Source organism: Pygoscelis adeliae, unplaced genomic scaffold, assembly GCF_000699105.1.
Source record: "Pygoscelis adeliae isolate BGI_AS28 unplaced genomic scaffold, ASM69910v1 Scaffold38, whole genome shotgun sequence".
Taxonomy (NCBI): domain Eukaryota; kingdom Metazoa; phylum Chordata; class Aves; order Sphenisciformes; family Spheniscidae; genus Pygoscelis; species Pygoscelis adeliae.
The window spans coordinates 12,812,646-12,839,545 of NW_008825614.1; the positions used below are offsets into that span (position 1 = coordinate 12,812,646).

At 43.3% G+C, this 26,900-nt stretch overlaps 1 protein-coding gene across 1 annotated transcript in view; it reads right to left on the minus strand.

The window, feature by feature from the left end:
- Positions 1 to 22,457, minus strand: part of FAM180A (family with sequence similarity 180, member A) — a 27,871-nt gene extending 5,414 nt beyond the window's left edge. The window contains exon 1 of the mRNA XM_009332923.1: positions 22,289 to 22,457. Coding sequence (XP_009331198.1) covers positions 22,289 to 22,364 — 76 coding nt within the window. The 5' untranslated portion in view covers positions 22,365 to 22,457. The remainder of the gene's footprint in view (positions 1 to 22,288) is intronic.
- Positions 22,458 to 26,900: the final 4,443 nt, after the last annotated feature.

Here is a 26,900-nt window from a genome sequence, read left to right on the forward strand (position 1 = left end):
TGAGGAGCAGCTGAGGGAACTGGTGTTGATTAGCCTGGAGAAAAGGAGGCTGAGGGGAGACCTCATTGCGCTCTACAACTACCTGAAAGGAGGTTGTAGCGAGGTGGGTGTTGGTCTCTTCTCCCAAGTAACAAATGACAGGACAAGAGGACATGGCCTCAAGTTGCGCCAGGGGAGGTTTAGATTGGATATTAGGAAAAATTTCTTCACCAAAAGGGTTGTCAAGCATTGGAACAGGCTGCCCAGGGAAGTGGTTGAGTCCCCATCCCTGGAGGTATTTAAAAGACGTGTAGATGTGGTGCTTAGGGACATGGTTTAGTGGTGGACTTGGCAGTGCTAGGTTGGACTTGATGATCCTAAAGGTCTTTTCCAACCTAAATGTTGCTATGATTCTATTCTATGATTCTAAAAATGGATGCCATATTATCCATTTAGTACTGACCCACTTGCTGAATCACAGGTAACACCTCAGAAAACAGCTGGGTTTTCCTACCCAGCTGTTCCCAGGATGACAGGGATTAGGTTAGGAGATTCAAAGGGACAAGAGCCTGAGCTGCTGTATTGTGAGAAAAGACTTTGTATGCGCATCAGAAGCATGCCATCTTCTGTAGGGACCAGGCTAGCACTGACTCCCTGATCTCATTGTCTTGTTCCCAAAACATATCAAACTTTGTTACAGTTCTTAGAGACTCTAATCAGAAACTCTTTCAGAGCTCATTTGTATTTGTCATTTTGATTTTCCTGATCTGATTTTCCTGATCCACATTTTATTTCAGTCTTTCCCTTTCTCTCTTTTCCTGCACAGTAGTCAAATCCTTCCAACATCACTCCCTCCACAGTCCTCTCCATGAATTCACGAGTTCCTCCAAGATTGTGTGAACATTTAGAGCAAGTACTCTCTGATTTTCATTACACTGACTTAACACACAGTTAAGCACAAAAGCTGAGACAGAGAAAGATTTGTAGCCAGTTTCTGCATTTAGTGATTGCAAATTCCACTTGAAACTTTTCTGCTGACTTTACTTCTTCCTGCATTTTCTTCCATCTCTGACATGAGTTAGCTGGAGAGTATCAAAGAACAGCAGAGGAGTATTACTGTGACTTACCATCTCTTTAATATTTTCTTCCCCAAGGGAGTTCCCTGTAAAACTATCAAACAATTATTTCATAGGAAGATGCAGAGCAATGTGCGTCATTTTATGGTGATGTTGCAGCCAATTCGTTTCAATGGCAGTAGCTGTGAATGTCTGAGGAGAGATCCCTAATCAGTATTGACAGAGAAAGCCCAATCCAGTGATCTCTGAAGTCAGTGGAGAGACTCCTATTGATTTATTGTTTTTACTTCTCTTACAAATGTGTAAAGAAATCTCCAATGGAGATGTGGGTGCTTCTGTCCTAAGGGCGGAAAAGTCACATAACAAAAAGCTTATGATCCACAGAGATGAGGTAGGAAAAATAAGATTTTGATTATCCTTACTGAAAACATTTTCTATTATATATCTGTGTACTACCAGGCTCATCCTCTTCCAAATCCCTTCTTCAGAGGGCCTTAGGAGTGGTCCCTGATCTGACCTCCCTCGCTGCCCACTGAGGCCTCAGGGCTGGAGGTGGATGGGAGAAGTGTGCCTGAGTGCAGCCACCTGCTGCCAGCCCACCTGCCGACGCTGAACAGCCTCATCCTGTGTCCTGGAGCACACCACTGCTTGTGCCTGAAGATGGTGGGCAGCCAACAAGTCTAGTACTAAGGGTGGCTAAAAGTGTCCATCAAAATGTGGTGCAGGAGTCCCTGTTTTCTGCACCGCTCATTGTAGGAGTCCGTCCAGTCTCCTACAGCTCTGTTGACTCAACTCCACTTCTCCTTAAGAACTACCCGTGTTTTCAAACAAAAGCTACAGCCGTATTTGCCAACTCATTGGCCTGCTTCTATTTAGCTCATGACAGCTTAGAAATTTCTTTACAGTTTAAATGTAACGTCACATCTGAGGCTGGCAATAGTTTTATTTAAAAAATGCTTTCATCTTTTTTAAGAACTGTGCCAGAATTTTCTGGACCTCGTTAGTCACGTGGTAAACATTTGTGATCTCCTCCCAGGTTTTCCATGCAGTTTCACTGGTGAGGGTACAGATGTTTGCTTTTGCTTTCCAGTCCACACTCCTGCTCATGATTTCCCAATTGCTGCCTGTGATGTGTTTGCTCAGTAAGTACAGTGCATAGTTGCAGGAGTGCTCAATTATTTGTGCATCATGCCATTTTCTTCTCCTATGAAAAGATATGAAGCCAAGAGCATGAATCAGGCCCTGTGCAGCCCATCGCTCCAAAGCACGTACAAGGTCCTCGGGGCTCCAGGACATGAACACAGTTGAACACAGTTTAACACAGTTTAACTGGGGTCATGACTCAGTAGGAATTATTTTGATTGACTTCAGGAGCATGGAAAAGGGCTATCTCATTGCTTCAGTGGGACCCCTTTCATGCAGGACAGGAGGAGCAGAGGAACAGGAAGGACTTGTGGGCCAAAACTCCTGAGTCCCTGCAAGCAGAGCAAAGGAGAGTTGCCTGTTGGCATAAGGAAAGGCAGTGGTCCAACTGGGGTTGTCCTATAAGCCAAATTCAGTAAGCAGGCTGGCAGTTGTGTCTTCTTGTCTTAGATTACTATGGCCTGACTCTAAAGAAACTCATTAAAATAATTTTTCTGGGCATCACTGGCTTCCTGGGACCAGCTCCCTATTTCTGGGAATGCAAGGCAGGGAGTGGTTGCACAGGCAGCAGCAGTTCCTGTTCAGAGATGGACCTAAAAAGGAAAAGCAATCTTGGAAACTCCTTTATGTGTTCACCAGCAGTTGTAACAGGGATTAATAGGGCTCTGCAAAACCATATCTCAGAACACCACAACCGTCTTTTTACTGCAAGCTCACAACCACCCCTTAGTAGTGAGAAGCTGCTACAAGCTCAGCAATACATCCAGATTGACCTCTCAAAGCAAAAGTTTCCCTTTCCTGCTCAAAGCTTTTGAAGTCAGGACTCCTAGACCTCAATAGAAAGAAGTTAATGCATCCCAAATTATTATGACAGTAATTTCTCCCTATTTGGCTTTATCTTATTGGTAAAGCAGGGAATAAAAGTGTTTACTACAAAATAGCTGTTCAGTGCTGCGAATGCATTTGTGCATGGTAACAAATATGCATACTTCCCCTAAATGAAAGGAAAGGAAAATGTAAAACTTTATAGGTTATGGTTCATGAAGGCATGGTAAAGTATATAAAACATTTTTTTAATAAATTCATTGGTTATTGTTGTTTTGTTCTGTCCTATAAGAAGCCCAGAGAAACAGAACATTTGAATTATACTCCAGTGGTGTGAGTTTTTCCCTAGCCTAAACATCACATGGCTAGAAAAGCAAAGAAAAAAAAAATCCGTGGCCATGCTCAGCCTTTGTTTTATGCCAGCTTCTGCAAGAGTCAAAAAAGCCTTCTCCTGGGCCAGATACGTAACCCTTTTAAGCTTGTTGTTAGTCAGCCTGGAGCATATGCTGGTTCCACTAGTGAGCTGGAAATTTTCCTTGTGTCACGACATTTTTCTCTAACCTGCCTGGAATTTGCACTAAATGGATCTCAACACACCCAGAGGCTCCCATCAAGAGAAGACATTTGTTGATAACCTGATAACAGATTTTCTCAATAGCACCGACTTCTTTGAAAAATGAAGATGATTCTTCAAGCTGAATTCAAGCATTTGCCAAAGCAAATGAACTCAGCACTGTCCACAAGGTGATTGTATAGGCAGACACAGCAGCCATTATAATGCCATGCAAAAACTATGAGTGATCTAGGCTGGCTGAACCTGTTTTGTTGTAGAGACTTCTGGGCAGTTCCTAGAAGTCATTGTTGCTTTGGATCTTAGGACAAATGCCTGAAATGCTCACAAGAGGATTTTCTTTAGCAGTGTGTGGGAAGCACTGTTTTGAACTCAGTCTCTACATTTCTCCTTGACCACGCACTGCAGAAGAGAAGAGGACATGAGTGTCGAAGTTTGCATACCCTTGATAAAGGCTTTTTGTTTCATGTTCCTCTTTGATCACCTTGCTTACGAGTGTTTACAATCGGGCCAGAAGTATATTTTATGCATAAAGAGTTTTATTCCTGTCAGATGAATCTTTGGTGGGTCCTTATGCTGAGTTGCTCCCTTGCTAAGGTAACAATTCACTATCCCCAATTTACTGCCTCAGGCTGACTGTGAAATACCTGTCCTTACCATCCTGCAGTCAATCAAAGTCGCTAAATGTTTTGCTGCCCTGAGCAGCTACCTGCTTTGTGCCCGCAGCAGATCTTGGTACCAGAAGCATTGCTTCCTCCAGGGTGAAGTGGTGTTGACCTATGAGAGGTGCGTGGTGGCCAGTGAAAGTATCAATGTAAATCACAAAAACTACAGTGTTAATAAGTGATGAACAGGTTTTATGCATAGTAATCCCATCCTTCTTTACTTCTCCTGCACTTGCATCATCCCCAGAAGGATGTGTGTTCACCATCTTCAAGGTGTTTATACTGCCCTGGGCTTGCAATCGCTGCCAGGGCAGAACCTGAGGCTTGGCTGGCCAGCCCTACAACAGAGCTTGCTCAGGCATAGCTCCTCTATGCTTCCTGAGTTTTTGCTTTTCTGTATCAAAACTGCTATATTAGAAATGATTGAACACTTTGCCCTAGCACAGGAGAAATGGAAAGTATGGGGAGCTGGAGTAAGAGCAAGAGGAATAAAATAAGGGAAACACACACAAAACCCTAGAAAGATAAGGAAAAAGCACTGCAGTGCTATAAGCTAGCTTCTGAAACTTGTATCTGGAATTGCAGTTACTCACATAAGTAGCTCCCATGACAACAAGTGCAATGCAAAGGCTTGTGCATTCCAACTTTAATACATTTAAATCTCCATTATTGGGATGTTAAATCCCAATGCCCCTTAGGAGTACACAGCAGCGAGATGGAGAAAACACTTTAATTACAAACCAACATGAACTAACACATTTTAAAAGCAGCTACCAAGAGAATTTGCCTCTTTTTACTTTCAGCTTCATATCCTTGCTATCTTGGCTCCTAAGACTAAAATTAATAGTGGCAATGGTCTCTCTTTATTCCTGCCTGTTGGCTGAAAGTGAGAATAGACATTTGTTTCTTCTTTTAGCTATTAAAAAAATAGTTAAAAGAAAAAAGCTCCATCTTTAAAGTCTAAGTTTTGTCAATAAGGATGTAGGAAGTAGATCTCCCTACAAAAGCTGGCAAGAGCCAACACTGTTCTTTGAAAAAAAAAAAAAACCAAACCAGTTTAAAACACTTAGAATTAATAACAGATTGTATTCAATTCCTTAGTTCATCACATAATCAGTTTTTTCAAAGTTACCTTTTACTAATTTATTTCCTTTTTAAGAAACACACATACTCTGAAAGGGTATCTCAGTTCCATGAAACAGAACCCACTCCAACCTACACTTCTGCACTTCATAAATGTCTTGAGATGTGTTAGAGTAGATTAACATGCAACAGAGTTTCTGTATAAAAACTAGAGTGGTAATAGCCTTTCTAGCTACTTGGCATGGGTAAGAAATGTAAAGGTGTATTAGAAAGACCAGAAAACCCTTATGTTTACAGAAATGGATATTGCTAGAGAAGGAGAAGGTGCATCTAAGCCTGTGTTTGTGAGAGGCGGAGGATATTTTTTTTTTTTATGATTTAAGTAAAATGGTTTCAAAGATATGACTAGCATCAACCAACTAAAATGGTCTGAGAATTTATTCCCTCAGATGGAATTTCCATTATGCAGCATTTTCACCTGTTCCCAGCCTGGAGCAATGTATGCTGTGTTATTTATTCTTCCCTTAGTCATAAGGAGGGGGTCCCCACCTGGAATTATTTATGCTCACAAAAAAAGATGCAGTGAGCCAAGAGAGGCCTTTAACGTGCTGGAGTAAAGTTGCCATAGAAGGCGTGGAGAGAAAAAATGCACACAGAGAAACTGAAGGAAAGAAGTGAAATATATCATTACCCTTCAGTTTGCTGCCATATTACCAGGAACTGGGGATAGGCTATGGTGAACACTATGTGAGTGAAGGGCAGCAATAAAGAAAGGAAATATCAACCCTGTTCCACAGGTTTAACACAGAGGCAATAAGCAATTTCAGTAACACAGGAAATTTCAGGCAGAGTTGGGAAATGAACCAGTGCTTTATATCCCTGTCTTTATTGCAGGGTCACCTCTCCTTCCCTATCTGTGTTGCTCACAACAGCCCTTATGCAAGGGGAAGCCACAAAGCAATCTTAATTAAACACATTTGAAAATGTTTCTCACAAATGAGCAAGTGAAGGGATATAATGATGATCCAATCTACTTCCATTTCTCCCAGGAAGAAGGAGAGAAGGGAGGGAATGAGGGCAGGAAGAAATACAGCCAGGTGTTGGTGTTTTGGTGCTGAGCCATGGAAGGACCCTAGGAGCAGAGCAAAGTGGATGACTCTCCTGTTGAACAATGGAGTGAGAACAATGGAAATCAGAGCTCTGCTTCACAGGAAAAGACAGAGCTGCAGCAGCTCCAAGAAATCTTTGCATCATGCTATTGCTGCTCTGAAAGGCAAGCCCTTCAAAACCAAATCTCTTTCTCCAGTTCTCTGCCCTTTTCATATTAGCATCACAGAGCCCAAAGGGGTGCGCTCGAGCCCTGCACCACCTCCCAGGTTACGTATTTACACAGAGCTGAGACACTGAACACAGAGGAGAGGCGTCCAGTAGTTAAGAACGGCCTTTTTACATTTTGTTGTACTTTCTTTTTCAGTCAGGCTTCCTCGGTTTCCTGGCAGACAAAGGAGACCGAGTAGCTAGGGTTTTGCTGAGGCTGACCTAATCACAGCTGCAGCTTCAAGGGGCAGTCCGGTGTTCCTGACCCTCAGTCAGGCTCTCCCTCCTTCCCTTTGTGCTGACACCGCTTTGTGTGGCCACACAGTGAGCCAAGCCAGGGATCTGTCTAGTAATGAATGAAAGGAAAAAACAAACTGAAAGAAGAGTGGTAGATTTTAGCTGTCTCACTCCGCATCACAGCTGCTACGCCAGCAGCACTCCTACATGTGAGAAACTCCCAGTGCAAGTGTGGTCCAACTGCTCTTCGGACATATGGTGATGATTCCAGTTCTCAGATGACATAAGGATGGACATCAGCCCTGGTCAGGAAAAGCAGAAGCCCTTCCTCGTACCTACACACCCTTGATCTCACCACCAAGCTCACAGGCTCCTTTCTGTGGATGGCCACCTCAACTAGTGTAGTCATTGCTCCTGCTAGAGATGAGGATCGGCTGCAGGACCACTAGCTGCTGAACACTTCTTTCCCTTCTATGCTTTAAATCCCCCTGAACTTTTAACAGAGTAAATTCAACTGGCACAAAGAATATCTAAAATTTATTCCAAGACTGGATGGTGAGAAAGGAATCAAAGGTCCAATTTGAACCACAGATGTAGCAGGGAGCAGTATGAATTTTATTTCTTTATCATGAATGACAGCTTAGATTCTTCAGTCCAAGTATTAACTGTTGTCATTGACTAGTTCCATAAAATGTATTCTCAGAGAGTAGGAGCAATATAATGTGCTTTATCTAAGCAACCAATACTATGTAGATTTAGGAGGTCTCTTTGAAATCACCTTGCCTTTTTATCTGGGAGAATGAAAATGTCCTACTACATGCTAACAAGAGAATTAGCAGATTTCCACCTCATGATGTCTTCCAGTTTGAACTGTCTGCCTTTTCAGAAAATATGCATTAATGAAACACAATGCATTGAACCTGTTGAAAGAGACACTACATGAAATTCTGTGCAGGTGGCCAAACTGAAGAAATACATGGGCATCCTGACTTTAAAATCTGTGGCCATATGATCTGCAGATTAAGAAAAATAATGAAGGTTTCTTGTTATTGCTGATTGAATTGTCCTGTGCTGAATTATCCCATGGGAACTGTCCCACTGAGATCATGGAGCTGTTAGCTGAGGTGAAGAAAAACAGAAGAAAAGATGGGGACCCTGGAATTATTCACTTAAGCCATCTGTGAATAGTTTCAACTAGCAAGGAAATTCAAGTGTTTGACAGTGGATCTAGGAACTGTTACTGAACTCGTAACAAACTATTTTATTCATGTATGAACTGTTCACCCCCATACAGTAGCACACATGCAAAACAACAAACTATTCCTCAAACTCACTAAGCATCAATATCGCAGCTCAAAACAGAGGAGGAATAAACATTATTGACCATTTCTTCTCCCTCAGATTAGAAAGAACCAGAATTGTCTTCCTCTTTCCTTCAAATCCCCATCCGAGTTGAAATAAATTGTTAGGAGGAGAATACATAAATCCCAGTTTTCTGCTTCCTCTGCTCTGGGATTTCACTTGTTCTTCAAAAACAGGGAAACCCCAGCTGCCTTTCCAGCTGTTCATTGAGCTCCAAATGTCAGTGCACCTGCTGCTGGTTTTCTTAATGACATGAATATGTGCTGAATGGAGAAAGCATATAAATCAGCCTTGCCCAATAAACAAAAAGCAAGGGGATACTCGGTCCTTTTTGTGAAAAAAAATTAGTTATTTCTGGAGACAATGCCTTTTCAAAACATTGTATGTTTCCTAGTAGTGATGATAAAGACAAGAAGTCTGAGAAAGTAACTCAGAGGTGAAGATGGATTCAAGTATGTTTCTGAACTGGACTGGTACAGCTGTTTTGCCACCTGAGCAGAACATGAAGGGTGAAAAGCTGTGCTGCATCCCTGGCTAAGAGGCAGGAGAACCGCGTGTCTCTTCTAGAGCGGTGAGTGAAGACCACCATGAGAAGGCACCTATTCTGTCAAGTTCACACCTGCATGAATGTCTGGGCTCCATTGTATCTGCATGAAAATAATATTAAAAAGTTAATGGAACTCGAATACAATCATCCACAAAGTCTAATTGGTGGATTTCAATGTGTGCTGATGCAATGGAGGGCCAAGACAATCTTTGTGATGTTGCTGGAAACATAGCAAAGAAATCTGAAGGATGAATGCAAAATGGATTATTTATATAGCTGCCTTCCCCACTCCACAAACACACATAAGGGATTTCCATTTTACAAAGCTGTCATTTTTCCACTGTCCCTTGTTATTTCATGCACTCCTAAAATCTGACTATTCCTAGATCTTTCAGGTTTCACAATCTGCTGAAGTAAAGCTGAGGCTGATGTACAACTGGATTCACCATTAAATACAGAAAGCCCTGCCAAAACCTTGAGTATTGAAAATTGCTAAAGGCGGCTGGACACTGTGGACGAGGTCCTCAGATGATCTGAGCTGGCACCACCAGCCCCGTGACGCTGCTCTGTGGGCAGCCAGGTCACAGAGAGCCCTGTGCTGTGAAAGGCCTGCTTGGGATTGGAGGGAAGAGAAGAAGATTCAGTCTTGCAGAAATCTTACAGCCAACAAAATAACCCAAATATCTTGTTTTCTGAGGAGTGGGACCTGAAAGGCACAAAATGCTGACAGGTGCTCCTGAAATTGACGGAAATTCAAAACTCAACGTCTTTCACTGCTGCAGTTCCTGCCCTTAGGGATGCCATCTCTCAGTGGCTCCCAGCCCAAGAGGACACTGCCGGTTTGTCCCGTGTATTCGATTCAGTACTATTCTTCCTTACCATACATTCTCTTCTCCTGGAGTCTTTTGAGCTGAACTTGTAAAATAGATTTTGGCTTACAGGAAAATAGTCTAAGTAAATGTTTAAGGAAAAAATGTTAATGACCTCATGCTCTAAACTTAGGAAGACTAAATTTGGAGAAAGGGAGGAAGACTTGATTTCCAGTGAAAAGCTCTAACAAGTTGCTGACTGAAACCAGCTGGGACTTTATTCTTTGATTTAACTCCTCTGTGCGTGGGGACTGGTAAAGAAGACATTATTACTGTGGAGAAGCACTTTAGATAAGCTGCTGTGATACTCACATTGTAAATTTCAACCTGTCTTTTCCTGGATTTGGGCTTTCTTCTTACTAATTCGAACACTCTGAAGCTTGCATAATGAAATGTGCTTACTTAGAAAAGTTTTTGCCAGCATGTATATGCTCCATGGGTTATCATTATAGGCTGCTAATGAAAAATCTTTCAGTCAATCTGACATCTGTTGTCTTGTGCCTAGGAAAGCACTCGTTGCAAAAAATAGACTTCATCATGTGATAATTCTGCATAACAGTTCTTCCTCAGCTTGGTAGTGATGATGGTCTCCCAGGTAAGCTTGTAGAGATCATCTGGTTATGAACATGTGATTGATATTCATCTTACATCATCTTCACATGACTTTCTTTTGTCATAGTAGGGGAATTTTCTTACTGGTCTTTGGCCTGTAGGTAAGAGGTAATCATTGTCTGAGATACTGGAGCACGCTAATACAATGAACTAATTATTTATAGGGGTAGATTGACATTTAGCATGGCCACAAAATAAGGCAGGGACTACTTGTTCCCCTATTTATACTTCTAAATGCTAACCCCATTAATCTTTAAGTTCTGTTTTGACCTCTGAGCAGTGCGCAGGTATTAAGGATGAAGCAGAATGCAAAGTAGTTTGTCATGGCTGAGCTCCCCGGACACACTGGGTTAGTAGCTGTTACCCATTGCCTTGGGTTACAGAGAGAGGCTGGTGTGAGTGCTTCAGTTGCTTGTGAAAGGGACATTCAGAAGGTGATTTATAACTTTAAGTAATGCATGTGCTACTTTGTCAACAAATGCACCTATAAGGAAATGCACTGGGTTTTGAAAACAGATAAGTAAACCATATGTTCAACTAGCTGCTCCCAGCTGAATTGCAGTGAGAAGGACTAGCACTCTTTTCCAACTCAGCGGGCAGACATTCAGAGGGTGCTGAGGCCCAGCAGCATTCATATACAGAGGCGTCAGGGGCGATACATTTTCTTCTTTGACAGTTTGTGTCTTGATTAGCAGCATGAATTCAACCAAGAGTGAAAAGCTTCTGGGGGACATCATGGATGGGTCTGAAAAGCCAGCCGGACATGATACACACTTCCATCTTTGATCATGTAAACAGAAAGGAGGGAGGCGTATAGAGTATTTAAGACATGTGACAAGTTGGTTACATTTACCTCACTGACAAATTTGTGCAAGTAGAAACTGAGCTCTTTGCCTTGATGGTGATATTTTGCTTAAGAGTCCCCATATGTTCCTTTGGAAGATATATGTGCACATGTTGCTCAGCTTTGGAGTTCACCTCAGCTGGACCACGCTGGCTGTGAGCAGCATGCACAGAGATTAGGGCTGACATAACCGGATACGTGCTGGATTGATGATCTGTGGCACATGCAGTTAGTCATTCAGGGTTTGAAGGGCATCCAGAAATTCCCAGCAAATGTCCAACAGCCTGCTCCCTAAATACAATTTCTGGCTAGAAAAGGAGTGTCTTTCTAGGGAAATACAATTTCTTATGGCATCCCTAACACTTAGCTATTTACCAGGCAGACTCTTTAAAGACAGACTTCATCAGCTGGAGCCCACAGCATTTCCCCACTGTGAACATGAGACATACATCACCATGGCAAGACAAGCCCCCAGTCTGTGCAGTTGCCAGCTTGTGACTGCCTCATCTTTCTCAGTCCCATTGCTAAACAACTATATCCCCCTCTCAGCTCTCTTAATTCCTGGAGGATTCCCTCCATCTGCAGCATGCAACATTGCCCAGACCTCAGCCAAATGGCTGCTGTCTTCCCTCTGTGCAGCAGGGCTGGTTTTAGGGAGAGATGGGGCACAGTGAGAGACAAGGACCCGGTGTGGAAGGCAGGAAGGTTAGATAACGCAGCTAAAAACCCCAAGCCTGGGCCAGAAAGCAGGTTTTGGCTGTTCTTGACAGCTGACAGAGGATACCTGGTATCTGTAGTCCATTCATCAAAACTGGGATCCTCTGAGCAGAGCTCAGACACCGTGCTGCCTGTTTATTTCACCCTAGCTTCTCCCAGGCATCCTGTGTGGAAGCAGGGCCATGTCATCATCCTTCTTCTGCTGGAGACCCCAACACAGCAGTCACACACTGCCCTTTGCCACTTGAGCCTAACTGGGCCTGATTGTATCTGATTTTTGTTGATCTGGGTACCCCAGTGTGGTGGTATCTTTGGGTACTTTTCTTGCATCTTCATGAGGACCCAACTGAGCTTCAGATTTGCTAAGTAGGAGTCAAGGTATGTCAGCCCCTTTGAGCTCTGTTTATTAAAAACCCTGGTGGTAGAAAGCAAAAAACCAAGCAGTATATACGTTTTTATCATTAGACTTATTACCTTCCAAAACTTTCTGCCAAATTGGCATGGCAATCCAGAAAACCAGAAGCTGCTGCGACTATGACAAATGAATGGTTTCAGTTAACATATGCTGTACTATATCAAGACGTCTACAAGTAGTGTTTAACTGGAAATGCAGTTTGTTCAGTGCCAAGCCACGAACAATTGCAGTAAATAAAAATGAGGCATGCCTTAAATGTCTTTTATTTTAGGAGGGGGCTTTAGGAGACAGGAACAGTTCCTTCAGACATAAAATCTGTGTTTAATAAATAAATTCAATAAACAATTACTTTGTGTTTCTTCAGAGCCAGGCATAAACAAAACCGTAATGTCATGGCTGTGAGCATTATGAAAACCAGGGAGGAAAGTAAGGGCTTGCAGAACTTGATCCATTCCTCTAGGGACTGACAGGGGGAAACAGGGACTTGTGCAGCTGTCGGCACTGTTACTATGACTGGTGTTAATGGGAAAGCTTGACTGGTATTAATGGGAAATGCTGTAGCCTCATAGCCCTGTAAAAGAGCAAGTTTCTTGCAGCTTCTGTGGAATAAAACAGGCTGTTTCTTGTGCAGTGGGAAGAGTCTTTTTTCACACCTACATAGTTTAGAAAGCTCAAAGGGAGGCAAAAAAAAAAAAAAAAAAAAAAAAGAGATGTGCAGAGACCTTGACATATTGCTGATTCAGTAGCAGTAACTTTAACTTTTATACTATGACCGGTGATGAATGGCCCAGACTAGTGTATCTCAATATCTTGGTGTACTGAGAGGCTGGTGGGGCCCAGAAGCAAACACAAGTCCTGCTTACATGAGAAAAAGGCAGTGCCAGCTCCAGAGAAATGCAGCCATCCCATGAAAAAGGCAGTGCCAGCTCCAGAGAAATGCAGCCATCCCATGAAAAAGGCAGTGCCAGCTCCAGAGAAATGCAGCCATCCCATGAAAAAGGCAGTGCCAGCTCCAGAGAAATGCAGCCATCCCATGAGCCTGAGAAGCAGACGGATAAGATGAAGACCAGCTGTGACAGATGGACATCTTCCGAAGGGCAGGTTCAAATGGGGTTGCATACCATGCTGACAAGGGGGTGAATGCTACCCTAATCTTAAACGTATGTGTGCTTTAATCTTTCCCATCCACATTTATCACATTTTCTCTCTCCACACTTTTTCTTTCTCTTCCTCTTTTCTTCTCATTCATACTACTTCCTTCCATTCGCCATTTTTACCTCCAGCTTTTTCTCTATTCTTTCTCACCATCTCTGCCTTTTGCCTTTACCTCTCGTGTCCCTCTCTGTGGCTCAAGCCCTGCCAGACTGGAAAGTCTGTACTCTTTTCAAGACAGAGAAGAGATTAGAAGCATCAGCTCCATTTGGGGCATGCTACCATCTGCCAAATAGATAGAGACAATGAAATCCTGATGTTCTGGCTGGCAGCAGATATCCACATCCAGTCCGGCGCAGTTTACCCTGTTCACAGTTAGGCAAAACCTAACCAAAGTGTTCTGCTTCCCCAGTGCCGTGCCAGGGGGTGCAGGGAGGTCGCGCAGGCATCGCAGAAGACCTCGTGCATTTGGGTCTCCAACACAAGACTGCAGCACAGCATTGCCCTTCCACTGTCCCATTTCCCCCCAAATAACCTCTGAGCTTTGAACAACTTATTTTTCCCTTTCTCAGCGACTTTTTTTCAGCTACCCACCTGGCTCCTCCTGAGTGGAGAGAGACTCAGCAAGTTTGGAGCCTGGCTCCTGGCTGGTGACCTGTTTCCCTGTGGCTGGGGAGGAATTTCCAGAGGACGAGTGGTATGCGTGCCGATCTCAGGGGAACTGGGGAGCTGCCAAACCTAACCAGCAAACTGGGCCAGGAAAGGCCCCACATACGCTTTCACCAGAGGAAAGGAATGTTTGTGGAAACTGGCAATAGTGGAGCTTATTTAACTCTGCTCCTCTCCTCCTCACATTCTTCTTAGTCTCAAGCCCAGCACTGAGCTCAGCCTGCGACAAGCACCGCGATAGCAAGACAGGAGGAGCCAGGTTATTGCTGCAGCCTGGAGCACCTCAGGGCAGATAAAAAGAATTACCGGCTAAGGGTTAGCCACTGAGTAGGCAAGGGAGCCCTGTGACTTGTGGTGCAGACTCAGGCTGATTTAGTATCTCTGCATTAGCAAGTATGCTGGGGGATATATCATAAAGCTGCCATAGCAATAGCCAAATAAAGTGAGGTTTCGGGGTAATAAGAGACACAGGGACAATAGAGGCATACAGGATCCCTTCCTCTGCTTTCTTTCCTTCCAGTGGGAGAGAAAACCCCATAAATGACTGTCCCTTTGGGGACTTCTGTCTATGTGTCTCCCCACAAGTGTTATTTGCAGCTTATCCTCAAGTTGCTTTTTTTTGTTTTTGTGATGCTTTGATACGTTTTCTCCTCTGCTTCCCACCATCAGCTATCCATGTAGCTGACCTGCATGAGCTTCACCCACGCCAGTGCCATTTTGCCGAAAAACACTTTAACCAACAAATAACGCCTTTGGGCTGGAAGCTTTTAACATCCAAGGTTACTACAGGAAACCACATTCCAGATAATGACTGAGATTGTGACCTCACTGCTGAGAGTGGCAAAACTCCCATTGACTTCAGCGGTGCTGGTTTGCACATTTCAGTGCTTTTAAAGTTAAAGCAAATTAAAGGCACTCGCACAGCTCCCTGTTTTGCTGCAGCCAGGTCCATGTCTCCAGCAAGCTTCTCTGCATCTTGGATGGATTCAGCTCCCTTCAGCAGACCCACCAGGGTGCAGAGGGAGAATGCATGGTTTTGCAGAGCCCTGGTTCAAAGTGGGTGCAGGCTGTGCACTCGGGCAAGCACCAGTGTTCATTTCCCACACCCTAGGCTTGGCCCTATGGGTCCTGCCCTGCCTTGAACCTGAGCACAGGCACCGCGTGCAAAGTTAATTGCTCCACCACTCAGTGCTTTACCTCAGCAATTTACATCTTGCCTGTCACTATTTGAGTAATCAGAGTCTCTGCAGCCTGATGATGTTCATTAAGACCTGCTGACTTTCCTTTCAATGACATTGTACTATTCAGTGCTTCTGACAGGATTTCTTTCTGCCTGAGAAGTCATTATGCGTCTGCTGAATCTGGCATGATCTACCCCAAGAAAACAAGAAAAGCACTTTATGCTTCAGAAACAGAGTTTTAAAAAAAATCACCACTATTAACAACATACAGGACTACACGCACACAATCATCCTGAAGAGATCTGGGGCAAGTGATTTAATAACTCCATGCCTCACAATGAAAAGGGTTGCTAACATTTCCTCTCCTTAATTACACTGAAAGTTCTTTGGAGAAAGAAAGATTTGTTTTTTAGTCTGTGTGTTTGCATAATGCCAGGTACTCGTGGGGTCTCTGGGCCCAGCGGTTGAGTGTAAGATAATTAGGAGGGGACTCTCAGAGTGCTCTACAGTCTTTGCATGTATACATGAGTTATTTCATTCATAACAGAGCTTCTTCACCTACAGAAGGAAGCATTGGCTTAACAGCATGCATTAAGAGCAGTGAGGCGGTTGTTAAAGGTAAGGTGAAGGGAGCTATTTCCATGTGAAAGTGTAAGGAGGTATTTAAATGGCAGGAGGTGCTTCTGAGCTGGACTTCGGTTGGAACATGAGGACCCTTGTGCAAACTGATCTGGATCCCATGACAGTTCTATACCTGGGACTGAGGCAAATAGATGGGACACTACAGCATGCAGGAATCCTAAAAAAATGACCAAAGTGGCAGCAAATGTCTTACTGACTTGCCAGTCCTCAGTACTGTGATGGAACTGGGATCACTGAGAAGATTCTACTGGTGCCACTTTCAGCTCATAGTTCTCACTTAGTTTAGCACATATCAAAGACAAAACAGCTCTACCTTGTGTGTCTTCCTCTTGTTGCTTACCCAGATTTCCTCAAAATTGTCTAGCTCCTTTCTCTTTTTAACTTTTGAGTCTGTCAACTAGTTTATGACTGTATGAGCTGGAAGCTTTAGCCATTTTTTGGCTGCTTCCTGTGGTGAAAAGATCCTCAGAATCACTTAGATCCTTCCTTGCTAACAGCATGACTGCTTTTATAGAGTATAATATCCATCTGTGATCTAAACTAAAACGTGGAATCTTCTATAATCTATCCTCCCCTTGATCTCATCACAGTTTATCATCATTGCCCTAGAAAAGATTATAAACTTTGATTTTTTTAAGCATCCTTTGTATGTCTTTCAGTGTCAGGTATCCACTGTGAATTCTGATTCAGGGATCATCCTCCATGCAGGTCAAATTAATTAAGTCTGCCCCTAAAGGAGCATTTGGGGAATCAGGACATACTAGAAAGGATTTTGATTACAGTTGCAGCCCTACCCTACTATATATTTAACAGATATATAAATCTGTTCAGAGACTGTTATATTCTAGCTACCTTTCACAACACCAAGCAGCTTTCCCGGGTACTAATCACTAATCCCTTTTCAGCCCCTTCTTCAGTCTTCTCCCTGCTCTTCCTGCAATAACGGTTTGTTTAATAGCTTCAGACTGCCACCGCAGCTGATGCCCAAGGGATCTGCCACAAGGAACGGGAGGGCCACGTCTGTGCCACACAGCAAAGCATAAGGCAGAGATGTCAGAGCCAGAAGCAGTACGACAATATCAGTGTGGCACTGGGTCCAACCAGGTGATCGTTGTTGAAAGGCAGAGCTCATTCCCTTGGGCACATGCCATGCACGTGACTATCACCCTGCTGGGACACCAGCTGGAATCCCTGCACTGTCTTGTGACGTGCAAGGCAGGCAGCTTGCCTCGGCCCTGGGTCTGTGATCTCTGCTCCACACACCATTGTGCCATGCAGATATTGTAGTTGCCTCCTTTGTTCATCAATTCTCAAATATTTTCCAGACCTGCTTGAAAACATATTTTTGTCTTTGTTTTCTTCTAATTTCTTAAAGGGCAGAAAACATTCTTCTAATACCTCCTTCCTACTACTTGCAGTGTAGGACAGTTTGTTTTTTAAGCATCTATTTTTAGGTCTATGACTTACCTTTATACTCATCTCTTATACAACTCTTTGCAAAGGAATTCAAGAAATAAAAGCATAAGTATATAAATTGTCTTCTTCAGGTCATCCAGCTGCAAAGCTAGTTCCTCTGAATTTCCAACCCAGACTGCCCTTCAGGCAGTGCCTCCCTCTCTTTACAGGTACAGTTGCGATACTTGGTGAGGTAATAATTTGCATCAGACAAATAAACCCCCAGACCAGAAGACTCCAGCCTACAAACAGGCATTCCCAGGAACTGGTACAGACTTATGGAACAGACTTGGGGTAGATGGGAAAAACCTCTGCAGCAGATCGATCAAGCCTTTCGCAGCTCCAGTGAGGTCACTGGAACGGGTCCAACAAGCAGGGAAGTTGGAGCAGTTGAGGTAATTTTCCAAGCGATCACGTGGGAGCCAGAGAAAAGGGAAATACTATGAGGCGCTTAGGGACATGGTTTAGTGGGCATGGTGGTGTTGGGTTGACGGTTGGACTCGACGATCTTAGAGGTCTCTTCCAACCTTAATGATTCTATGATTCTATGATTCTATATTGCATTTTCACCATAGGAAAAAACACTCTTTACACAGCCAGGCTTAGACAGAGTTGGCTCTGTTTTATAACGTTTCATATCTCTCATTGTTTTATGTGCACTATATATTTTAAGAATTGGATAACAATGGCTTTATGGAAATTAAAGGAAGTTAAATAGATATTGCATTTTAAAAAGTTCTTGTAGCCAGTCCAGCTGGTGTAATTTCTTTTTACCCTTGGACCAGACCTTTGGAAACCTCAGCATGTCTTAAATAAGGCAAGGCCGTAACGTGGTATACTGAAGGCCTGCTGGGCATATATGTGTATATGTGTTTGACCATTTGTGTTGTAATTACATGCTGTGTTCAGGCCACATTCCCTTTGCTCGTGCTGTCCAAGACAAAAATGTCAAACAAGTGCTACTGTCAGCGATGGAATCCCAGAACTTGCTCAAGAAGGGAGTGCCTGGCTGTAAGGGTGCAACATGAGATGGGGGGGAAGAGAGGCAAAAAAGGTCAAAAGGTGTGGGGATGCAGTGCATGCCCTAATCTCCAAGGTGCTCATCCTTTGCCCACACAGCAAGATCACCAGCAACCTGGTATGTTACAAATGATCACAGAGTACAGAATATGTTAAACACTGCTTCCTTATAAAAGGGCTTGCTGGCTTTCTAGCAACAACCAGTCTCTCTTTCTCTTCTACATAGTCCTCCCTCTCCTGGCACTGGAGAGCTGCCAGCCTGCTGTAGCAAAGCCCACAAGCAGAAGAAGTCTGCAAAAGTTGCTCATGTAGCAGCTGCTCCATCAAACTCACAAACTCAGTTGCCACAACACTAGAGCACATACTAAAAGCTTGCACTGTTGTGGGGAAATCAAGGAGGATGGACCTTCTGTTCTTCCAAGTAATTCCTTCTGCAGAAAGCCTCTAAGGAGAACAAACTGTTCCACTGGTGTTATGGAACAACCATCCGACTTTCACCAGGCACTAGAGACTGGGTACAAAATAATGCATGTGGACCAGATAGATCTGGATGCGACTGTAATACTGCTTCTGCGGTCTCGAAGGCACAGCACAGCCATTCCCCAAAAGCATGAAACCTCAGTGGTGCTCATATAGCAAATACATCCTTTTCTCACTGATGGGTGAAAAGAGTTTTACCTTCTTATTTTGTGTCTTTCAACATCTCCTTTTCCAGCCTCCACTGAGGGGCAAACTTACCATTGCAGCTGCTTCCCCACTGTCCAAGAAGCCACAACCACAAGAAATCGTACTGCATCTTCACTCCCTGAGCAACCACGTAGCAAGCATGCTACTGTTTGTGTGCCATTTATTTGAATCAGGAAGCCCTTACAGCAAATAAACTACAGCCAGCTGAGCTGAAACGTGCTAATAAGGATTGCTTTAATGTTTCTCCTCAGGGAACAGGCAATTCTTATAGTGCAGATCTGAAGACAACTTCTGCTCTCCAATGTACTGGTACTCGTCAGAGCAGTTTGATGAAAGCAACTGGGTGGCAAGCAGTGACACTGTCTCTAGTTACCACAGCTGCATGGGTTTTTTTGTTCATTTTTTGTTGTCAAAGAACAGGATTTGTTCCTTGGTTTCTCCAGCAAAAACATCTCTTAAGATCTGGAATTCTTATTTGGGACCTTCAGAAATTAATACGACCTCACCTCTACCGTCGCATAGGGAATATTACTCAGTAGAGACCTAACATTACCTTTTCTCCCTAGAGTGGTGCTTCACAAAATCTGAGAGGGTAACACCATACAGCTAAGCCTACAAGAGGCTCAAGGAAACCTGAGATGATGACAAGCAAATTATTTCGTCACCTCTCAGGATCTTTTCTCTATTATTCTGAACACGTCCATCCTAGGGACCACGCTTTTTCTGTGACTTCTGGACCAATGTCCACAGCTGGATCTAGGCAGGCTGAGGAGTGTGTGAGATTTTTAATGCTGGCTGAAGGAGTTAAAAAAAAAAAAAATAGTGCTCAGTTTTCCTGCCAGAAATGCTTTTTTTTCCATTCGTTGATGCTCGTAAAAGCAAAGGGAGAAGGGAGGTGGCAGTCCGGAGTTCCCACTCACCAGTCAGCACAAGTATGTTCACCTTTCTTCACGTCTGACTTTTTTCTTGAGCCAAAGCTTAAACATTTGGTTACAAGGGCTGGGCATCCAAGGCTGCCCCAGTGCCCCCTAGTGAAAAAACGGTAAAAGCTAGCCCTTGTTTTATCTGATATTGACTGTTCATTTCTATTGCAACCAATAACTGTTGGTAATTAAAGCAGGACCCTTTGTTCTACTGTCTTATAAACAATCTGGACTACTAGTCAACATGGAGATGATATGCAGATTTGTCTTTCATTTCCATCAGACCAGATGCTGATCTGTCTTTCCTTTTCCATTGCAAAACTCAGATCAGGAGTTGGATAAGACTTAAATGACTGAGGTTTAACCCAGACAAGAGTCAGTTGTCCTTTGTGGAGGGAGGGAAGAGCTCTGAGTGTGCAGAAGGGTGTGTCATGCCTCGGTACTCAAATTTCCTCTTAGGTTTCTAAGCAATTCAAAAATTAGGACAGTGCTTTGGCCCTCTAGATACTGCAGATTAGGATGGGATTGGTTAGGCTGACACACAGCTAGTTTAGGGGAGTGGAGGTTCTCTGAAGTAGCTATTGTTGAAGGAGTCATGCCTCTAAAACAATTTGGAGCTGAATAGTCCCAGCAGCTGTGGAGAAGAAATCTGGTTTCCTCCTCAGCAGATGTCTGTATACAATATTTGTGAGAACTGAACTCCTTATCACAACAGGGAATGAATCTTCTCTTCCCTCTGAAGTCTCCAAAACAAGCTCTAGAGTTTCCAGCTTGAAAACAATCTGCTTTCCCAAAAGGCACAGTAGAGTTGTGATGTTTTCCTGTAAATATTCATGGTGATTAAAATTGGACTTTAATAGTTACATGGATTCCTTTTAGGGTTGTGTTGTTGTTGTTGTTTAATTACAATAAGTGTGTTAGCAAAAGTGAAGAACATCTTTAAATTGCATAGTGATTATTCTGTGGAAATGAACCCCTTTCTTTTTGGTTTTTTTTCCATTTCATAGGTAAGGTGGACTCATACTTCCAAAAGGTATAGTTGTTTTTTTTTCACATATGCAGATCTAGTTCTGATTTCCTCACCTTTTTATGTGTCATCCCTGGAAAGACAAACTCTTATCTACAGAATTAAGGGATTTTATGATGACGATTGGTGTCATTACCTCTATTATACAGTAAAAGAAAAGTAAGGTACATGCAGGTATAATGACTCATCCAGTATCATCCAAGAGGCTGATGAAAAAGCTGGGGAAAGAACCTGCCATTCTGAGTCCCAGGTCAATGCCCTGTCAGTGAGCCCCCACTAACTGTAAGGAACAATTAAGCATTCACACAGCCTTAGCAGAATTGCATAGCTCTTCATTGCTTCATTCAGCCATTGCCTCCCCTACAAAAATCAAAACCAAACCCAAATAGCAGACTAGAAAGGAATCAGCTATAATGAGGAAGACATGGGAGACTGGGGTGGGGAGGGGGGCATCTGAATTCTTGATTTTTTAACAGACTCCGGTTCCTTTAAATATCTGTGAATTTCAACATCAGAACCAAATAAATCTTTTGGGAGGTGTTTCCTTTCTCCACGTCCAGCAGCTACCGAACCCGTGCCAAATACCGGAGGAGAGAATAAAACAAAAAAGGGAAAGGACATCATCACTAGCTTTTAAGCAAGCATCTCCTATGCAATCCAATAGTCCCAAACCATTTCATATATTACTGTCACACACTTGAATATAAATATGTCACAACTATATATTGTCATATTGGCAGCTGAAGCATAAGAACACCTCAGGTAGCTTTCTCTATGTTGTATGTGCTAGTCTGTCAGGGTAGGGTCGCAGGCATTCCTAGGCACCTTGCACAATCCAGGCATTGTTGTGTTTACTATTACTGGGTACCTGCCTGGTGGAGCAGAAGATTATGCCACCTGTGACTGCAAAGGCTTTTGCTTTAAGGTTTCATGACCTATAATTTTTGTCAATGCAGGAGAAAAAAGAGAAGGAGAGAGAAAGGAAAAAGTGAGAAAAGAATGTAGTTTTGGTTCTTGGGATATTTCATATATATATTTGTATTATAATAGAATACATATATAATTTTACCGTTATGCACTTATGCATGTGTATTTTTCTATTTGTCTATATAACTATTTAGCTGACCTGTTTAATGGAGAAAAAGAATTCCAGAGTTGGGAGGGACAAATTTTATACATATGTATATATACGTATAATGGAACATAATTTCAGACCAAATCTACAAACTCAAAGTTTTCTCTTAAATAGTTTTTGATGTTCAAATCTTACCTCTGCTCCATCTGTGGGTCACAGTGGCATGAGCACTGTAATAGAACAGCAGCAGCAGCAAAGTCTTCCAAAGCATCCTCCTCTTTAAAATCGTATGTCTAGCAGTATAGTAGCTTTTTAATTTCCTACCTCCTTTCTTTTCAGGAATAAATAAATGGCTTTTCCTCTTCCCCTCCCCCTTTGAAGGAGAACCTGTCTGTTCTTCTGAGTACAGCTGAAGTCAGTGTGCAGCTCCTCTCCCAAATCAAGTCTCCTCGGGATCAGGAAACTTACTTTCACAGACAGACTTTGTTTTTATCCACATCTGGAATGACTCATGGTGCATGTGAGTTTGCTGGCAGCTGTGCGAATAAATATCATTACATTTTTGTAGTTGAGTTTCATTTGTTATATGGGCCAGTTGGAATTTATTTTTGTCCAATAAACAGCCACAAGTAACTTCATTAAAAGACACTCTTGAATCCTAGCTCTGTAGCTACTCCTCTGTAACGGAGGGGGCTATACGCTAACCCATGTCTAAGGTGAAAGCCTCCTCTGGAATGATGTACAGCTGCCCTTGGACGCTTAAGTCAGGGAGTGGGGTATGTGCTCTGCAAGAACATTTTGCTACTGTGATTTATATAAATCACTCCTTTATTAAGAACATATAATGCTGCGCTTAGACTTCAGTTCTGCAAGACAAGCCCTGGCCTTTTCCTCCATTTGGCCAGTGCAGAGAACAGGAAGGTCCAAATCCTTAACTGGCTCTCTTCAACGGTACTACGGGGAACACTAAGCAATCCTAAGGACAATCTACGATAACCAGGCTGAATGTGGAGAGGTGATGCTGAACAAAAAGGCTACTGATAGACGTCTCCTTGCTGACACTGATCCCAGAGAAGACAACACTGGAAGCGTTTATCCCAGAGCGACCCAGCATGGAGGAAGCTGCAGGTATGTACTGTCCCTGGCACAGCTTCAGCAGCAGCATCAGGGTGTGCTTTGTGGGAATACAGCACTGGAATAACAGCAGGTTGCTGTGTGTTGGAACAGACTGATGAAAAATAGGAACACAAAGAGTATTTAGCAGAATGAAGGGATAGGGGATACTCCATTTGGTACCTAGAAATGATGAGTCTAATTCTCTTCTTTTATAGGTGAGTGTAAGCCAGGAACAAATCCACAGACATCCATTAATTTACACTGGTGTAAAACTGGCACATAAGAAAGGAGACTCCAGCTCAGAAGGTATAAATAGAAGAATTAAGGGAAAGAACCAAGAGCTGGAATGACAGAGGGCACTGTGACTCAGGATTAATGGGCACTGGCAGGAAGGCATGGAGAAAACCTGTTCAGCTCCTGTCTGCCTCATGCCAAAGTCTGGCCTTAGCCTCAGTCCCCTCATTCTTCTCTGTCCCAGCCTCAAGTAACACCAGCTGTAAAGGAAGGAGGAGGGTCAAATAAGGTTGTCTTGTTTAAGGCGACTCCACTTCTTTTCCTATATGTACAGATTTTCTTATGCTCAGACTGCCTCAGGTTACTCCTACATGAACAGCACATGAATGTAAGTCAGTATTTTACGTGCCAAGGAGATGACAAAAAGTATAATTCAAGCAGAGGGTGGCTAACTAACTATCTCACTATATACTCCTCTTCTTACCATAACATATCAGAGATGGATCTGAACGCGAGGTTAAAGCTAGGAGTGGGCTCACTCAAATGTACCTGTCTGGAAACTATGAAGCTGGAGCAAACTAGTTTTATGTTTCCTAGAGAGGGGAAGAGAGAAAGAGAGATGCCACAAGAGGATGATTATTCCTTCTTAGCTCAGATAAGTCACTTAGGACAGGATGAGTTGTTTTCTGGAGGAGGCGGATCCAGTCATCAGCATGGTCAATTTTGAGATGATGTGCATCAAGATGACTTGCATCAAGAAGGTGCAAGTTGCACCATATGAACGGACTAATGATCTGTCAACCGCTGAGGAAAAAAACATTGTGGTATAACTCCTACTGGAAAGACTTCAATCAGTAGGGAGGGCTTGAGGAAGTACACTTTAATTTAATAAACCACCTTAGTGAAAGCCCTCTAGCAAGCGAACACAGTGGGTATAGACGGCTTCATTAACTTAACTGCATCAAGCCTAGCTACCCTGGCATGACAATCTTAATGTCAGCAGGGTCTGTGAACAAGATGTTTCAAAGTGAGTAGGCAAGGGAGAAGCAGCACTTAGGATGCGCATTGCAGGCTTGAAAAATGAAAGAAAACTACGAGAGAACTTAAAAACCTGTGGGGTAATAAAGGAACACATTTTCAGTGGTGGAAGCTCTTCTGAGGTGCTGTATCATTTCATTGTTTACATCTAAAGAAATAGCAGCTGATAAGAGAGGATGAAGGAGGCCAGACAGGCTCCTTCCCCCTCTAAACCAGAATTGGAGCTATTTTGCAGAAAGATCCCCGCAGGATGGCTCTGCCTGCTAGCTGCCAGCAACAGGACACTTCCTCTGCTCATTCATTGTCACTGCTTTATATATCCAGCCTAGAAAGGGAGAGGAGAAGAATCTCAGGAACTTCCTTCCCTAATCTTCCCCTCCACCTCCAGCCTCTGGAGCAAGCACCCTAGGAGCAACAGAGGAGCAGCAGCTGAGAGAGACAGAAGAGATGTGTGATAAGACTGGCATACAGGTCAAAGGGCTATGAGTGCATGAAATGATTACTGATCTCTCCTTTTTCAGACCCTGAAGATGTTACTCTGAAGATACATTATATGTAATTTTTTTATTATTATTTATTTTTCCTTAATCTGAGTCTGGCTACAGAATCCCCTCTAGCAGCCTTTTCCTTATCTGAGCTCAAATACAAACTCTCCCCATCTGTGGTTCAAGGCCCCACAGTACAGTCTTCAGATGTTCCAGCTTTGACTGCCTCTCTGTGTGTACCACAACTGTAGGGCAAATTTGACTTTAAGACTGTGAATGATACACTCACATCTGTTTTCTTACAGGAAATGCAGCTGTAAATATAACAGGTCCAGGTAAAATAAAGAACGCTTTCCCTGTGGCATCTCCTCAAGAAGTATAAATGCCCCTTTTCCCCCTTAAAACTGGAGATCTTTTTCTCTCCCACATAAATGTATATACACAGAGAGTCATATCTTCCCTATTAAAAAGCCTTTCAGATGAAACCAGGAAATAAATCTTTCAAGCATGCTCAGGGCACTTCAACTATACAGCTTCTATTCATCTCATGACTATATTTTATTAGATAGTTGCTCAGTTTCAGCTCAAGGCAGTTTCTGCCTATGCTGGAGGTTTGAATCTCTGCAACTATAATGAATGCTGAAGCAGGGTAGAAATCCTAACTATTTATAAATATTAAATGCTCCTAGATTTCTTTGGAAGTATCAAGCAGAGGAGCTTTATGGTGAAGAATTCATCCTGAAGATGCATCTGGTAGGAGAGGGTACCGTGCTGCTGAAGCCAGGAGGCTGAGAGCTGGTCTGCCGGCTGGTCGATATTCAGGTTTTAAATCAGTGCAGTGCTAGACACTGTCACAGTCATGTTAAGGTGAATATTTGTTTTGCCAATTCTCATAAATTCAGGTGTTGGAGCTGCAAGTCCTTCAGTGCTCCCCGTATCTCAAGACCTTTCAGGCACAGGAAAGGTGTGACTTGACTGCTGCCTCTGGCAGGCTGTTTGAGGTGAAAATGGACATTTATGCAACTCTTGGTGATATGACTAGATACCAAGGGAGCAGCTTTTCCATTTGATTCCTCCATCCCGATGCTGTCAGTGAGTGTCTGTACACAATGCTACTCCCATACAGTCTTTTTAAGAAACCTGGAAATAGGGCAGGGAGGAAAGGAGTGAGTGAAGACCGAACAGGGAAGCTGCCAGCTGCCTTTTTGCAGCCCATGCACAGTGAGAGCAGAGAGCTGGTAGAGGTACTCCAAAGCTGTCCTTCCTTCCCATCACAGATGCTGTCACGGTGAAAGGACAACTTCAGCAGGCTGGGAGTGTGGAAACCCTGTATTTCCCAGGGGATGCTCTGGAGTGACCAGTGCTCCAGGTGAGGTGCCTCTATGTCCTCTTTAGTAGCTTATTCTGTGAAATAACTTATAAGCTAATAAGCGAATAGAAGGGGAAACAAGGCAAAGGGTGATCTAAGATCAGCAGCCTGTGGGCCTTCCAAGAAAAATAATCTCTTTTTCACTGGAGAATACCAGTTTATGATGTCAGTTCAGCTTTGGCTTTGATGAGCTTCTGCCAAACCCAAGGCGGGGTTCCAGTCTGCCCTGATGCCTCAGTCGCTGTGGGAGTCCTTTGCAAATCTTCTATCAAACAGACAGATATTTTTTAGATTTGTCCCAGTTCAATTTGAAAACAGAGTGTGTGTGGGGAGGAAGTTCCTCTGAACCAGAAACTCTGCTCTGCAGCCAGAGCCCTGCCCTGCTCCATAGGCCATGCAGCACCTGCCTGCTAGTATGCCAGCACAGTGGAAAAATATTGATGCATGACACAGACATTAGTCTCCTTCCCACCATAGAGATGGATAAATGGAGACATACACACAAAGTGACTCACTCACTGAATGAATTGATGGTAGAGCTGGGGCTAGAAACCAAGAGCCGGTC